The following is a 17,988-nucleotide window of genomic DNA, read 5'->3' on the forward strand; positions in this document are numbered from 1 at the left end:
CATTTTCTGAGCAGCCACATTAAATTGTGGTTGCTACCAAATCCGTGTCATGTGGCTCAGCAATGTGTCCTTAATGTGAGCTCCTCAATATTCTGCAGTGTATCATAGCATTCTGCACTGCTGTGGAATGCCGCAGGGCTTTGGTCAAGGAAGCAAAGTAAGCTGCTTTGTGGCTGGGCCACATGGTGCAGTCCTGGAAACACTGAATTGTGGTTGCTTGGAAAATGGCAGCTGCTTCCAGGGTCATGCATGCCACATGGCCCAGCAACAGAATGGCTTGTTTTGCTTAAGGTCACTGCTTATCTAAGTTCCTGGGTATAGGATGTGTTGTGGTCTTTTTGTTTTCTTCTTAAAAAATTTTTTATTGTTTCTTTTGAATAGTATGTATATGTAAGTTTATCTCCAAGTGATTATAGATGGCTGATTTGTCTGAATAACAAGCTTCGGGGAATTATCTATCATTTTTGGATTTGGCTTGGTCTAGGATGCTCACAATTTTCCAGTTGAAATTAAGGGTATGTCCATGTATTGCAAGATAAAGAAGTTTGTATTCTGCCTTTTGACTGCTAGTTGATGTTCATAGATGTACTTTGTTAGTCTTCTGTCTGTTTGCCCTACACAGCGGGTGTTACAGTCCTTATACTATATGTTGTAGAACAGATCACCCCCATCCCCACAAATATCCAGACTTTCTTTTTAAGAATTATTGTTTCCCCCTTAAATTATCATTTCTCAAGACTAAACATATTTGGTTCTTTTAATATATTCTCAGAGAGCTTAGTTTTCAGATCATCTGCACTGGCCTTTTCTGACACTTTGAAATCTTAAAATGAAGTGCAAGCAAATGGATTCAGTACTTGAGGTGGGGTCTAACCAAAGCAGAACAGAACAGAACAATTACTTTCATTTATTTGGAAAAGCTTGTACCCCATCATACTTCTGGCTTATATTCAGTTTGCAATCAAATAGTACTTCAAAACCGTTTTTTGCAAGATAATAAGCCAGATATCCCCTTTTTGTTCTAACATCTTCACTAAGTTTTTTATGTAGCTATACTGGCTTCTTTTGTTTTGTATAATTTATGCTTTTTATTGGAATTGTTTACAATGATGTTTTCAGTACCTCATTCTTTAGAAAATCTCCCCCATCTCTAATCTCCTTCCTATTAGTTATCTTGCTATGTGACCCTTTTATCATTCTCTGAATTTATTAAAATCTATTGTTATTCTTTCCAACCCAGCAAAATGTTAGAAATAAATTAAACAACTTGGAATTTGGTCTGAACAGTGGCAGAACAATTCTCTAAAACCAAACCAAACTAACCAAATTTGGTGTGGAGGGAGAAACTGGAAAAAGAAAGATCCAACTGGGAGCTGCAGAGGAAAAAAAAATTCTACAACAAATTCTACCATATAGGTAATCATTGAGTTATGACAGCAATTGGGTTTGGAATTACTGTCGCTAAGTGATGCAGTCGTAAAACACAATGTCACATGACTGCATTGCTTAGCAATAGCGTTCCTAATAATCCCTGTTGCATTGTTAATCAAATCCCACTGGTTGTAAGGTGAGGACCTATCCTGATCCAAGCCATTCCCAGCTTGGTCACGTCTCAATGGCAGCAGCACTGAGGTTGCAGTAGAGGCTTGGGTCCTTCAACGGTATCAGCCAGATGCCATTGTCCCCAGACCTCTACTTTAGCTGCAGCGCCACTCCAATGCCACTCAGGGTTGTCTCAAGCCCTGCATTGGTGGTCAGCCATCCCAGTGCCAGCTGCCTCCATCACTCTATGCTCCACAGGTTCTGCCACACACAGCTGACCTTCACCATGTTCCTCCTGCTGCTCAATCTTCAACCCCAGCACTGCCGCCAAAGAATGACACCGTCCAGGGCAGCCACAACGACAGAGATGGGCAAGAGATAGGTGAGTGGGGGAACTTAAGCACTTTATGGTCATAAGTGTTGGCAGGCTGCTGAGCACCTGAATTTTGATCACATGATTGCTGAGGTGCTGCAATGGTTGCAATTGGGGACCAGGGATAAGTACCATCGTTCAGCACCACGTAACTTTGAGGGGTCGTTGAACAAATAGTCGTTAAGCAAGGACTACCTGTTATGTTAGAGAGGCAGACAGGCAGAGGCTCAGAATGTTGCTGATTGTTTTATTTTAAGGCCCTCCTCTTTCCCTGTCATGTGACCTAGAGCACAACTACTTTGGAAATAGTTCCAGAAGTGATCCTCTGCATGCTTTCTCTAGCTTGTTTTAAGTCCATGTTATATACTTGCTTCAATTTCAGTCTTCCTTAAAATCAAGAATAACATGGTCTTCTTCTCCCCTGTTCCACTTTCTCAATTAAATCTTGTCTATTGATTAATATCTAGTCAAGAATAGTATTTTCCTCCATTTTCTGAAGCAGGAAGTTATCTGCCAGGCAAGACAGAATGTTCTGGAATGTTACGCTTGGCACAGTTTGTTTCCCAACAAATGTCAGGCTGGGAATTGCTGTTTTGTAAACTCTGCAGTTTGCTTTTGGAATGCATTACCCACACATTTTCTTTGTTTGTAAGAGTGAACAATATTACTTTTACAGATTGGCCTTGACTTATGACCACCACTGAGATGGGGATTGCTGTCATGAGTACAGCCATAAACCACTGCATGGTGCCTTTTTTCCCTTCTTTGCTATGCAAAGCTGGCCCCTTTCAGCTCAGCACCGTGGCACATAAAGTGACATTCTTGTGTGTGCAGTCCCTTTAAGATGCTTTGTGCATTTCTTTTGTGCTTGAAGTCAGTGCCAGCAGCCAAGCCGGGCTGGCCTCAACAGCACCAGGAAAAAGAGGGGAGCCCAAAAGGGCATAGATGGGCAAGATAGGTGGATGGGGGGAATGGAAGCAGAATAGATTAGGTTTGATATACTTGTATCCTTTCACAACTAGCATTGCCCTATACTTGTGGCCCTTTGGATGTGTCTTCTGATGGGGAAGAAGAGGAACTGTCTAGCTTGCTATCTTTTTGGGTGGCAACCAATAATGCCAGCACAGAATATATTTTAAATGGAAGCTCTTCTGAGAATAGAATAAGGCAACGAGACCTAGGATGCTACACACGTAATTTTTCTAAACAAAACATCACTTCTCTTTTCACTGTTTTTTTTTAACTCAGTTTACTCCCACGTACAAACTCATTCTTATTTATTCTGGGAAAAATGAAGTCATTATCAGTAATTCCATTAACAATACAAGAAGCTATAATTTTGTTGACAAGTGAACAAAATATATACCCCTCAACTTTAGTTCTTGGCAGTCCACATTTTTCTTCTCTTAAAAACAAACAATTTTAAAAAAAAATTAAACATATCTTCCTACGTGGGCTGTATTCTTCTCTTCTACTCATTAAACTGACCCTCTGGAGCTCACATTACTTTTTTCTCTTACTATCTATTTTCCTTTTGTGAATTTCCCATGTGTGCAAGCTATGAAATGTAATGTTACACAGTATTCCTACAACTACTGAATTCTACTTCATTTGGCATTATTTTAATCTTGGCTAGATATGTCAACAAAAGATCACTTCAAACCATCCATTAAAAAATTGCAAGTTTGTTTTCCAACATTCTGAAATAAAGCATTACAATGATTCAAATATATGTCTACTGAGTACTGATTATACAAACTAAATATATAATCACATTAATTTTGTCCTTTTTATTTTATCATATGATGATTTACAATATTTTTTGCTGGAATACTGTTTACTTGCAGTTTACAAAAAAAAAACAACCCTGGACAATGCAGGTTTTTTTGCACAGGGTTGCAGTTGTAGACAATGGGTTCACTTAATGACCGTTATATTCGCTTAATGACTATGGCATTCACTTAATGACCACTGCAAAAAGGTCATAAAATCAGGCACAGTCACATGCTCACTTGCTTAACAACTGGCATGACTTAAGGCCATAATTCCCGGCTCAATTAGAGTCGTAAGTCAAGGACTATAGTACTTGTAAGCAACACCAATGCAAAACTGTCCAAGGGTCAAATTTGTGTGGATAAGGAAATTTTATTTATGTATGTTCAAGACCAATATGGGTTTGTATGGAATTTGTTTATAATGATGGATTTATATTTTGTAATTATAAAGAAAGAATAAGATACCTATTTTTAGAAAACAACATTAAATAATGTTGCAACTGATACTCTTAAGCATATTCATGACTTGTAAATAATTAAAATGTTTAACTTACCATTGTCTAGAGTCTAAATTTTTCAGCTCTCTCAATAATTTAGAATTTTTCTTCAAAATATTAAAACTTTTTCTAAAATAAGTAGAATAAAATTATGGTAGAATATCTCATAATACATAACTGATATATTTTGTAACTAACAAACTGGTATATTTAGATACTACCCTCAAACCTTTTCTGACTGGTTTTGGTTCCCAATAATCCCTCCCTCCAAAACCTATTAACTTGTGTTTAATACCAGGATTAAAGTTGTGTCTATTATCAGGATCTAGAGACCATTTATGTCATAATCTTCTATAACTATTTATGTAGCTTAGCCAGAATGGAAGTGTATTAGTTACCTGATTTTTCTCTAAACGTTATGTAGTACATAAATTTTCTATTTTCAAATTATAGTTTCTATTTTACCTATAAACTTTCAATTAGGGAAATTCATTAAAACTGAAATATTTCCTGCCAAAAAAGTGTGGGTATGTATTTATGGTCTCTCTCTCTCTCTCTCTCTCTCTCTCTCTCTCTCTCTCTCTCTCTCTCTCTCTCTCTCTCTCTCTCTCTCTCTCTCTCTCTCTCTCTCTCTCTCTCCTCTCCTCTCCTCTCTCTCTCTCTCTCTCTCTCTCTCTCTCTCTCTCTCTCTCTCTCTCTCTCTCTCTCTCTCTCTCTCTCTCTCTCTCTCTCTCTCTCTCATATGAAAGGAAAAATGAGCAAATTTTCAGTTAGGTGATATCTGGAAAATGATACAAACAATTAAGAAAATTGTGACACTTAAAGAATAACATACATCTTATGGTATAAACTCTTAGATCAGAGATTGGGTTGTTACTGTTGTTTTGCTGCAGAAGGCTAAGTTGGCAGCGCCTATGCCTCTGAAACTGAGTTATGTTTAAAGATTTATTATGGCTAGTGGTGACCTAGTTCAAATGTGACAATTTAACTTTGGGGGTACTCTGATTCTTACAAGGAGCTAGAAATCAGAGTAATCATTTTTGAATAAATACCTTTTTATACCATACTGGTTTAGGGAATTTTTTACCATTGAAGAATAAGTTGGAAAATTATTATTTCCTACCCACCCCAATGTAGTACACATAAATACTGAATGCTGAAGTGAAATGACAACTGTAGTTCATATCAGAATTTTAATTAGTAAACAGCAACTTAAGCATGGCCCATTAGTTTGCCTTTAATAACAATTTAATCCATTTAGTTTGAACTGCTATGCCAAGCTAAATTCAGGAGAGGCATTGATATTATATTTAGAAGCCCCTATTATCACCCTTTAACCAGATGGATAGAAGTAGCAATCTCACTTGAATTATACTAATTATTGCAATTTATTTCCCACTTTTGCAATGTTTGCTCAGATCTGTGCCCTGTCCTTTATTAAGGAGGCCAAGAAAATATCAAATCGGAGGGGAAGAATGATTTACTATTAATTTTTATTCTTAAATTACCCAGGAGGCATTTTCCACCTTGTGACAGCATTCCTTTTAGTACTAAATAGTCCAATCTTTAAAGAGAGAGGAGCTATCTGTTTCCCAAAGCAGACTGAGAGAGCAAGATTGGCCCTCAGTCTCAAGAACGTACGTTTTTCGATTTGTAATTTACTGCCGTGAAATGCAGAGTCGGGATGCATACAGTTAAACTATGAAATTCATTGTCCAAAGTTGTGGTAACGGTAGCAAAACAGGTTTGTAGGGGATCAAACTATCAATGCCTATTAATAACTGATCTTTGTTTACAAACTTCTAGTAGGCAGAAAGGCTTAGATACTGGCTGTCGAGAAGCAATTTATTTAGATTGTTCAAAAAGAGGTATAAAAACTGGGCCCTCCAGTTGAATGCAGTCATATTACTAGTCCCAAAGACTTTGCTTTTAGACACTCAGGTCCTTAGCTGTTCTACAGAACCCTTCTTTTAAGACAGGACATCATTCCAAGGTGGAAAATGTTTCCTGCACAACTCAAGAAAATAAACAGGTGACCAGGGACCCAAAGAAAGAAAAAGAAAACAACAGCAACAATGAATAATAATAAAAAGTAGTAGTACACAGATCTCTTTAAAACTCCACAAACTTAGCTGACAAATTATGTTGAGCTGAATTGCAAAAGGGGAATAGATTTTTCTTTTTTCTTTTACAGGGAGTAGATGATCTCTGATTGGAATTCTGGAAAGGGCCCAACTATGTCTATTTCCTCAATAAAACTGCAAGTGATAGGAGAGCAGTCCTACTACTTTCCTAATAGATACTGAGTGCCTGACCATTTGGAGGCAGCTTTTTAAAAAATAAAAAAAATAAATAAACCATTTCCCTCCATTGACTGTACAAACTGAGATGGAAGAGGCGGCTGATTTGGTCCTTTCCTAAGCTAAAAAAAGGCTTAGCTTTTCTCCTTTCTTCAGAAATAATTATTACCTAAGATAACTGTTTACTAAGGAAGAATAAGGAACCTCCAGGAAACTACGCATTGGGCTATCTTAAAAGAGAAAGAGAGTGAGAATGTAAACAACAAGGGTAAAATGACCTCTTCTCCTTGGATGCTACTTAGACGTTGGCCCTTAACTCAGTAAAAATTGCTCTCCCCCATTTGGTGAGAAAAAGCAAATATTGGGAAAGGCACTAATGTTCCTTCCTGCCGCCCCCACCCTCAAAATTCTTAGAATACTGTGAATGCTTACCTTTTTTCCCAAGAATTCATTCCTAAGCCATTTAGCAAAAGTCTACATAAATGAAATTGTGACTGTAGCAGAGCAGATCTTGGCATCTTCCGATTTTCGCTTTTTGTATTATGATTCAGATAATATCCATGAGCATGTTCATTTTCTATGCAACTCTGCTGCGTTATTGCTTCAATGATATCAATAGCTTGGGCATGACTCATGCCAGATGGAGATGGGGATGGCTCATTTAATTTTACTTGTGGATGTAAAAGACACTCAGGACTGGTACGGCCAATCTTTTCTAGCAACCTATCAAGAGCATCTTCTCCATCATCTATCTGAATGAAGTCAGTTGGAGACTCAAAGTTCTGCATATTTTCTTCCATAATCACGGAGAATGTTCTGTTCTTCTGATCTACTGAACATGCAGCCAATGGCCCATACATCAACTGTCCATCCCATGAATACTTTCCAGAGATATCCCTAACAATTACTCTTACTTCTGAGAAAGATTCTTCCAATGCATCACCCATCCCCCTTTTTGAAGGAATCTGGAGGTAAGAAATAACAGCATTTTCATTAAATTCAAAGATTTGTAAATTGGGGCTTCGGAAGACTTCAGGTGAGAGTTCAGAAGATTCCATACAAGAATTGTTGTGATTTTCACTAATAAGACTATGTAGAACAGCAGGACCTTCAGTCAGGGGATAATGGCCCAAATTGTTAACTAGATGTGCCATAATCATTCGTGCTGTCAGTGGTATTAACTCCAAGCTCCTCCGCTTCATTTCTGAAAATAGTTAATCATAACAATGATTATAATTTTTTTTAAAAAAAATAAAACAGCACACACACACACACACACACACACACACCTTTCCCAATTTTGCAACTTAGGACAAGGTACATTTTCAATTTTTATAAGTTTCTAAAATGAGAAAGGTACAAGCTGTACAGTCTGACAAGAAATTAACTAATAATACAATCTTAAGAACAGTACCTAAAGATATTTTAATTGTGGATTTGATAGGTTTGCTCCAAGTATAAAGGTACTTGAAGGTGAAGGTGCCACATTATTTAACCATAAATTAAGACTGAAGAAATATTAGGAGACAGTTTTTCATAAATCTACATAAGAGATCAAAAGATCAGGGGCAGATTATTGTTTCAAATTATTTCAAATCATCTGCAATAACTGTTTAATTTGCTCCTATATGATGCTGTGACTTTTTGGCAACAATATGCAAGGTGTGTGGTCCAGATTGAAGTCTACTGCAGCGGCCCCCAACCTTTCCAGGTTGGAGGCCTGGCCCATCACAGGAGCATGTCAGTGGCAGGTGCACATGCGAGTACAGCTCCATTTTTGCAAGCCCTGTGCTCGTGCGAATGTAGCTTTGCATGTGAGCAGAGGGTGCTTGTGCTCGTGCACAAGCAGAGGGTACTTGTGCCTGTGTGAAAGCTTCAATAGTGTGAGAGGCAGATACTTACAATCAAACATGAAGCTCCATTCACATGTGTGGAGGGTACTTGCGCTCATGCACAAAGCTCCATTTGCCCTCCGCTAGTGTGAGTGGAGCTTCATGCACATGTGCTTGCCCATCTCTCCGGCAGCCCAGTTTTGAACACGCTATGGACCGGTAATGAGTCATAGCCTGGGGGGTTGAGGACCCCTGGTCTACTGCATCATCCCATTGGACAGTTCCCCTACTGCCTCCCATCTTTCTGTTCCAAGTAAGAGATAACCAATTGCTTTCCTTCCTGTAGGCAAAGCTGAACGCACATAAACTTTTTTTAAAACTATTGCTTAAATTTATTTAAAGATACATGAACAATAAAAACAGTAAAAAAACCCAGTAAAATATGAGGGAAAAGAAAATATATTAAAATTTTGCAAAATACAAAATATTTTTTCTTTTAATATTCTATAAAATCTTTACATAAGAAAAAAAATAGAGATGGAACCAATCAAATGATAAATTTGATTATATTGCTGCTGCCATGTGGGTGAGTGGGTAGCTGTTTATGTTTAGATTGTGATTTTTAATGTTGTGAGCCGCTTGGAGTCACCTAAAGTATGTTTGAGTTGGGGAAAGAAAGAAAAGGAAGGAAGGAAGGAAGGAAGGAAGGAAGGAAGGAAGGAAGGAAGAAAAGGAAGAAAGAAAGAAAGAAAAAGAAAGAAAGAAAGAAAGAAAGAAAGAAAGAAAGAAAGAAAGAAAGAAAGAAAGAAAGAAAGAAAGAAAGAAAGAAAGAAAGAATCCACTGTTGGTCTTACAAGTCACTGGGATACATATAAAGATAATCATAGAACTGTTTGGCACTTTAACAAGTAATACCGGTAGTAGAAGCAGGTCAGTTTGACAAAAACAGCCAAAGTAATAAGAATAAGTAGTTGAAATAACAAGAAATTGAAGAAGTCCATCCTTAACTTTATGGCCTGTCATAAAAAAATAATGTTCTAAAATCTTATGCTGGACCTGCCACTAGGCTATGTGCAAAATTATAGATTTGGTTTCCATGTTAAAGTTGGTATCAGACTTACTTTTAAGATATAAAGTTATACCTGATGTTGATGCATAAAACTTAATCTGCCAGGATTGAATGTAATTTTCAATGAAAAGCATAAAGTATCCTAGCAGTATTTATCCTCTATAAAGCCAAGTTTCCACAGTCTCTGGGAATCTAAGGTTTGATTATACTTAAGAAGAAAAAGAACTGGCAATAAACCACAAGTAAGTATTTATAATTTGTTTAAACTTATGATAAACTATTTTCTAAAGCTGTTGAGCTTTATACATTGCCACCAGATAGGAAATAATGATCAAACCTGATTCTTATATTTCCAACAGTGTTTTGAATATGTATTATACACTTTGGTGATCAACACTGGATAATGAATTCTCACACCAGTTCTTCCTAACTATAATATTCACAGTAAATTTAATATCTACCTTCCACCAATATTTCCTTTACTGCATACCAATTGTCCTGTTTAAATTCTGCACCCATATAATCATGTAGTCTTTGACTTTTCAATAAACATTTATATATAAACATTCCAAATTCAGATAAATTCCTTAATAGGTCATCCTATATAACCTTTTTCATATAAGCAGTATACGTACATGTCTATAAGGGACATATACTCAAACATGCAAAAATGTAAATATAAAGTTATATACCCAAATGCATCAAAATGCACAATTGCTTTTAAAATAAAAACTCCTGTTTTGTGAACCATTTGCTCTGTAATAATTTCTAGACCGTCCCTTTAAAATCAGAAATAAAATAGCATAGAGGCTAACAGCTTCACATAGTTTATTAATTCAGATAGAAATGTTATTCTATCAACTATTCATCTCTCCCTGCTGCTTCTTTAACTACAGGCTCTCTACATTGATTAGTAAGCAAATTGTTAAGATACCAGTTATCAAGTGCTTACTTTAAAAGCTGAGTAGAAAAAAAAAATGCACCAATTTCAGCTGCGTTTGTGGGAAGGGAAAGTTGACAGACCTGATTATTTTAAAAAAGAAATACACTAACACAAAGGAACACTAAAAAGAAATGAACTTTATGAGGTGGCAAAAATTTAATATGTACTTAATATTTATAAGGAAAAATATATATGAACTGTACTGTGAATTGTCAAAGTAATGGCATCTTTTATACATGATAGGTTTATCTATTAAAATACTGAATGCATTTTATTTGTATAAAAATAATAACCAAATTACTTCAGTTATTTGTTTCAGATAACAGTTTTAATTTCATTGATGAAGTCTGGTTACAAACAAAAAAAATCTTCAAATTTACAGAGATCTGAGAAGCCCGTTATTTCCAATTTTTTCTTTTTATGCAGATATTATCATCAAAAATAGTTGGAAACCACCACATAAGCTAGAAATTAGTTAGCAGTGCAGCAGTTGTATATAGGATGATGCATGTGTCTTCCCAGTATAAATAAATAAAATAAATAAAAGTGAACCACACACACAGACACACTTATTACTTAAATCTCACAAGATTGACAAACCTCATGGTGCTCTCACCTTAAGCCTTAATTACTTATTCATACATTTTTCTATTATACTTTCTTCTCTGAGAGCTCAAGATGGTATGCATGGCAATCTCCTCCCCCCTGATTATCCCCAATTAGGTTGGGCTGAGAGTGAGTGACTTGGCAAAGGTCACTTAATGAGCTCTACAGTGAGGGAGGGATTTAAGCTTGATCTAAACCAATACACCACGCTGGCCTGTACAAAGAGTGCCAAAACCTAGGGAGATTTGATGATCCTATAATATTTTGATTTTTTTTTAAACAGAGCTTTGACACCACACTAAGAACCATCTGCAGTATTCTAGTAAAGTACAAATGTCCCTGGAGGAAAGACTGAATGTCACTATGAAATATTATTCTTGAGTTTTCTTCTTGGTTATTATAAGCCTTGAAGCTTAGCACAAACACAAGTAAAATTACTGGGTCCTAGATTATTATTGGAGAAGCCCTCTATAAAACTTTCTTGCCAAATGTTATAATGTAAGAATGCTTAGATTTCCCTTGTTTGCATACGTCAGTACAGGATTTTATTCTTAAGTATACAAACTGTTCCAAAAGTAATATTTATTGAAAAGGTGGCTTCCCCCTTGCCTTGTTGTAGCTCCTTGAAAAAGTATTACATGAACTCTCTGGCCCTCAAGAAAGATTTGAAATGTGAACAAGAAATTGTAGTTGACAGAAGAGAAAGAAGTCAAGTGGAAGCAACTTGCAGCAGTGCATGCTCCGACATGCTGCCAAAGATTTATCATATCTTAAACATAATGCTTACATTTATTAGGGTTCAGTTCTTGTAAAACATGTATTTTTCTTTTCCATGAAAAGTAAAAGGTGCTGTTCCCTTTCAAATTATTTATCTCAAAGAAGCTTTTTCATGAGGCAACTGGACTTTCTTGTTTTTCTTTGAAGACATTTCACTTCTCATCCAAGAAGCTTCTATGGGATAAATAATGTGAAAGTCAAGTTGCCTCATGAAAAAGCACCTTTCGGATAACTATGACCTGGATGACTGAGAATCTCCACCGACATCTTTCAAATTATTTGTTACCTTCAGCAACAGTGAGCAAATTATTCAGGTCTGCAGAAGACTGAACCGGAATCACTTCAGAATTCCTAACATTTCCTAGGGGCATAAAGGGATCATAGAACTCACTGGAGAGGTCGGCAAGACTTAAAAGGTATTGGCTTTGCTGTGTGTACAGGTTTGAACCATAAACACAACAGTTCAGGATCTGCAATAAAACAAATATATATATATATATACATATATAAAATGAAATACCACAAAGTTATTCAAGAGAAAGCACTTTAGGGATGTTAAATCACTCTAACCTGAGCTTCTAAGTGTTATGAATACTACTAAATTAAACATGAAATTAAAAATACTTGAGTAATTCCTAAAACAATATTTTTTTAAAATGGAAGATATAGATATAAGGAAATAGCCACTATCTCAAATGGGGTACTGAAATGATGCTGAAAACCTGTTCTATTTCGCATTTAAGGTACACTAAGAATATAGAAAATAAATGGGACAATGATACATTTGAAAATGTATCTAATACAACAACAATCAAAACAGAATTTATAGTGTCCATAGCACATGTGTTAATGACAAAAACTGGTGTACAGAGAGCTGTACACAAAGTCTGGTATAGTTCATCAAAACTATGACTTTTTTGTAATTTTGTTGATTCAGTATGCTGCTATTCATATACACAGGTATTAGGAAGTGAAATATTTAGGAATGATCATTCATGCTTACCCTATAAATATAATTAAGCAATGAAGTCTTAGAAGAATAATGATTTTCAAAACTGGAAGTGAATACAGGCTCCAACAATATCTTCACTGGCAGTGTCATGCACCAATCCAATAAACAAAGTAACAATGAAACTATAAACTAAAACAGAAAAATGTCCAAAAATTAGTTCCACTTAGAACAGACATGTCAAACTCGCGATGTCACGTGACAAAGCCGGCAATGGGGTGGGTGCGGCTTCTGCATGACGCATCCGGCCCATGGGCCGGCAGTTTGACACCCCTGACTTAGAAAGTTGGAAAACCTGGTCTAACAAAATGAAATTTACCAGGAAATATATGATGTCTAATACGAACTGAAAAATCTATGAACAAATACCGCTCATCAGCAGTAAAGTTGTTCCTGGTCATCTATTTGAACTCTAAAGCTGAAATTTGCTCTCTTCCCACAAAACAGCAATTATCAATCATACAAGCCAATTTGCCCAATTTAAACATTAGCTCTTCATGTTAACTATGCAATATTGAGACAAAATGAAAGCATCTAATCATTACACACCTTTTTATCACTTTCCACAGAAGAGTGTTCTGCACTTGGTAATAGAAATGCAATAGTGGCAACAAGGACCTGTGACAAAGCAATTTTAGAATAAATTTACAGAAATGTTTAGTTCCCCAATCAATCAAAGCATAGGACAGCTCAAAAATATCAATAATATATGAATAATTACTTTGTAATTATTTACCCATTACCTTTTTTCTTCAACTCTATTGCCTAAAATGATTAGCAAAGTTTCTTAGAGAAAAATAAAATTTTGTAACAATGCAATTTTATTTTCCTTCAGAGATTTGCAGTCAGCTAAATCTCTTGAACTTGTAAAGATGAATTTAAGCAATCAGCAGCTTAATGCCCTAGAACACAGGTCTGCAACCCGCGGCTCCGGAGCTGCATGCGGCTCTTTCAGCCGTCTCTTGCGGCTCCCAGTCCTCTGCCATGTGCAGTCAAAAAAAAAAAGTGGGACTAAAAAAGTTCAACAAATCAATTCAAATATGCAGGGTAGGTGCATATCTCGCCTTGGCTCCACTCTTCAGTCAAACCCTGTTCTGCACATGCGCGCATGTATGCGCATGTGCACACATTTTTTGTGGCTCCGAGTTTTTCCTTTTGTGAGGCAACCGGTTCCGAGTGGCTCTTTTACTGTTTCAGGTTGCTGACCCCTGCCCTAGAACATCCAGCAGAAGCTTTTTATCAATGTTGCAATAGCTGACGCTATGTTTATAGTGAATAATGATTGTGTGAATGGACATATAAGTAGCTAAAATAGAAACGGCAGTCCTAAAGATAGCAGAGGCTATCCATGGCTAATGAAATGAGTAAAGATTCCCCTGACACTTAATTTCTGATGCCTTGATATACTTGGAATGTTTGCAAAAGGTGGACTTACATAAATTTTGTCCAACATTTTCCTATTAAATGAAAGCAGGCAAAGATTTATACCATCTGAAGAGAATCCAGAGTATGAAATAAGTCCCCCAACACGATCAGTATCCAACATACCAGCACTGGTCCTTAGCATGAACTAAATTCACTGTCTCCCAGAAGGAAGGAGGCAAAATTTCCTTGGTATGACAAAAAAACCAAATTAACTTTTGGCAGAAAAGAAGGATTTGGATGCAATTTCATTGCCATGAAAAAGCACAACTGACAGAAATGCAACTTCAAAAATCTGTAAGTAGATGCGACTGCCACTAAGTGAGAATGACCTGTTTCTAGAAATGACTAAAGGCTACAAAGGGCTAGCAGTATCAACCGTAAAAATCTAGCTGAAGTTCCAAGTAGAGAACTAATTAATGCAATAATCCTTTATGTTTTAAACATTAAGATATAAAAGGAAACTGAAAAAAAACTCCATTGCAACTTCTGAAATAGGTACATTTAAAAAATGGAACCAGCAAAATAATGGTTCCTGCATCATATTTTGTGGGTTATTAGAAAGAGAATAAACCTAATTAGCTTATATGTTTTGTAGTAAATTGCAGCCAGATGGCTTTGGCAGCAAAGGGAGAGAGGACTCAAATACACCACTACAGAATTACTAGCGCTATATCTGTTGAGAGGGACACAGAACATGAAGTGGTTTGTGTTTTCTAAAAACATTTTATAATTATTTTAAACAGCTATTGAAGTGCACAGCATCTCCATTAGCACAGGAGGATTAAAATGTGTCTGCCCCAAATAAGGCATTACGTTTCACTTAAAAAGCAACCATTAAAAACAAATACCAATTTCCATATATAACTATTTTGGAAATGAAACATACTTCAATAATTTTTTGGGGTAGAGAAATGTTGTATTTCTGTAGTTTTTTCCAGTAAGATGTCAATAACTGAAAGATATCACAGGCTGCTTGTGCAATCTGCTTGTTAGAAAACTGCAAAAATGAAAAACAAACGAATAAGAAATAAAGGACCAACACCATCACAAATGGATTGTTGTATTTCCAAAAAATTCTTTTTTACTCTCTATTACATAAATTCTCAAAAGTGGGATCTACCCATCTTCCATATACACACACATTGGAAGTAACATTAAATTGGCCTGTGTGCATTATGTGACTATACCCAAATGTAAATGATGCTACAATCTCAACCAACTGTGATTTAGGCCTGCAGATGGCTTTTCCCATTTGACCCTGTAAATTGCTTAGAGAGATGTAAAGCCCTATGAAGCAGTATGTAAGTGCTATTGCTAAATGCTATCTCCCTTAGAATACCTTAAGATCCCTTAAGAGGGGATGGGGTTAACAATTCTCAAAATAATTGTTTTCAGGTGTATGCATTCCTCCTAACAGAATATTATACTAAACCTATTTGCTAAGAAAAAGCAATATCAGTCATAGCAAAGGTAAAGGTTCCGCTGCACATGCGTGCTAGTCGTTTCTGCCTCTAGGGGCCGGTGCTCATCTCCGTTTCAAAGCCGAAGAGCCAGCGCTTTTCCGAGGACGTCTCCGTGGTCATGTGGCCGGCATGACTAGACGCCAAAGGTGCACGGAACGCTGTTACCTTCCCACCGTAGTGGTCCCTATTTTTCTACTTGCATTTTTACGTGCTTTCGAACTGCTAGGTTGGCAGAAGCTGGGACGAGTAACAGGCGCTCACTCTGTTACGCGGCACTCAGGATTCGACCCGCCAAACTGCCGACCTTCTGATTGACAAGCTCAGCGTCCTAACCCACTGAGCCACCGCGTCCCTCATATCAGTCATAGAGGGTAAGAAAGTTTTTTGCTTTGTTTTTTATTTTAATTTCAAACATGAAAAACTGAAATCAGGTTATTAAATACAATTACATAATTCTTTTGGCTATACTGTAACTCAGCAAGTAATGACTATATATGAGATCCAGGCACATCATGCCAATGCAGTTCTTCATATGTTTTATGAAATGGGATCTCTACAAAAGCTTGAATTATAACAGCTTTGTTTAGATATTAGAAGACGTTGCTCTAAAAGCTTACTCATATTAAAAAAATTGTAAATATATAATTCACTGTCTCTAATACATGACAAATGTTTCTGATTTTTTTTCAAAAACATAGTAGACCAAATAAATGAACCTTCTGAATAACTTAACAAAGTATTCTAAGTGAATATTTTGTTTCTGGTCAGCCCACACAGTTGAATACACTTAAACTCATTTGCTATGCTTGTACCTTTAGTGTCACCCCAAAAACATTTATCGCATCTTTTACTTGAGGATGGTTGGTACAGTGTACAAGTTCTTCGCATATCCAAAGCCCAAGACAACAAAGGGATAAATACCTTAAAAGAGAAAGTTTACTTTGATAAGTCACAAAGTCTTCTATATTTCCTATATTAGTTGGGTCTGTAATTGAATTATGAAAAATCACTATGCATAAGGTTCAGATTGTCACTATTTTAAGATAATTGTTTTTTTTATTTTAGTGCTAAATGTAAACCCTAACATTTCTGCCACAAAAAGCAATGTTTGGTCTTTTGCCTAAGCTGTATTCATTTTTTATATTTATAGTCTAGCTTTACAATATGAAGGGTCTTATTCTACATGTAAGGGCAATGAAATTACAATTATTTTTGTCCTCTTCTGTGGACCACTGGCTATACTTGTCTGTAATTTACTTTGAGCTGAAATAATTTTTATTTTGGACAGGTAGGCATGTCTTTTTTCACTAAGGTATGTTCTTTAATTATATTGTGTAAATATTTTCTGTTTCATTCAGGATTTTACCTTGAAGCTTCACTTGGTTCCTCTTTGGCATTCTTTAAGAGAGTATTTATGAGGCAAAACTAGAAGAAGAAAAATTACAAGAATAAAATGTTTCTTCTGACAGACATATAGTAGATTTTTGCTTATTTTTCAATAAAATTAAACAACAAAACTTAGAGAAGACAAAGTTAATTAAATCTGGGCATTTCGTAAATCAAGAAAATGAACACATTCCACATGAATTTGGAAAAATGCTAATGAATAAATAATGGCAAAATGGAAGATATAGGTCTATTTAAAACATATTAAAACACATTAACATTTATTTTTGTGGCGAGATGGCAACAATGACCCTCAAATAGCACATCTGAGCTCACCAAGACTATCCTTTCTCTGCAAAGATGTAAACTGTTCTGGAAGCTACTAACAGCTTAATTATTTAAAAGTATTTTTTTAAAAAATTCAGGGATACACAAGTGTTATCCATAAAAAATTCATTATACCTGTTATAAATGACCTAATACAGATTTTTTTAAAATACCATTTCCCTAAAGAATGAGGAAAAAGTAGGTGGTTGCTGGTGATGCTATCAAATAAATGCATTGCACAGCTCTTTTAAAGTTCTTCCACTTTTCTGAGCCAATGGATAAACTTAAAATTTTGAGATGATGGTTTAAGTAATTTCACACAAAGAGCTGCCCTAGGAAAATAGCATACACCAGCAGGCAAACAAGGCATCAGTGTATACATTCATCACCTTATTTTCTAAGATAAAATTCAGCAGTACTGTTCACAATAAAGATATGCTGGAAGCTGTACTTTGAATGCTGCGTAAAACATTTAAAGGAATGTGTGGGAATATTAATGAAACATCTCTGTTATATTATTAAACTTGTCTGTATCGTGAAAATTATCCCCTCCAAAAGAAAAAGGCTCTGCAGAGGCAAGAAAACATGTGGATGAGGCAGAGCAACTACCTGACAGAAACATAGTATAATATCTGATATGGCAGGAATATCCCAAAGCCAGTGG

The 17,988-nt window shown here is 36.1% G+C and overlaps 1 protein-coding gene across 1 annotated transcript in view; it reads right to left on the minus strand.

Moving 5' to 3' along the window:
* The window catches only part of RALGAPA2 (Ral GTPase activating protein catalytic subunit alpha 2), a 160,875-nt gene that overhangs the window by 50,389 nt on the left and 92,498 nt on the right, over positions 1-17,988 (minus strand). Inside the window, exons 26-33 of the mRNA XM_081325243.1 lie at positions 16,978-17,036; positions 16,424-16,532; positions 15,035-15,145; positions 13,273-13,341; positions 12,718-12,855; positions 12,001-12,184; positions 6,920-7,691; positions 4,245-4,316 (exon numbers count right to left, since the gene is read on the minus strand). Coding sequence (XP_081181369.1) covers positions 4,245-4,316; positions 6,920-7,691; positions 12,001-12,184; positions 12,718-12,855; positions 13,273-13,341; positions 15,035-15,145; positions 16,424-16,532; positions 16,978-17,036 — 1,514 coding nt within the window. The remainder of the gene's footprint in view (positions 1-4,244; positions 4,317-6,919; positions 7,692-12,000; positions 12,185-12,717; positions 12,856-13,272; positions 13,342-15,034; positions 15,146-16,423; positions 16,533-16,977; positions 17,037-17,988) is intronic.

This window comes from Vipera berus (assembly GCF_964194415.1).
Source record: "Vipera berus genome assembly, chromosome: 3".
NCBI classification, from domain to species: Eukaryota; Metazoa; Chordata; class Lepidosauria; order Squamata; family Viperidae; genus Vipera; species Vipera berus.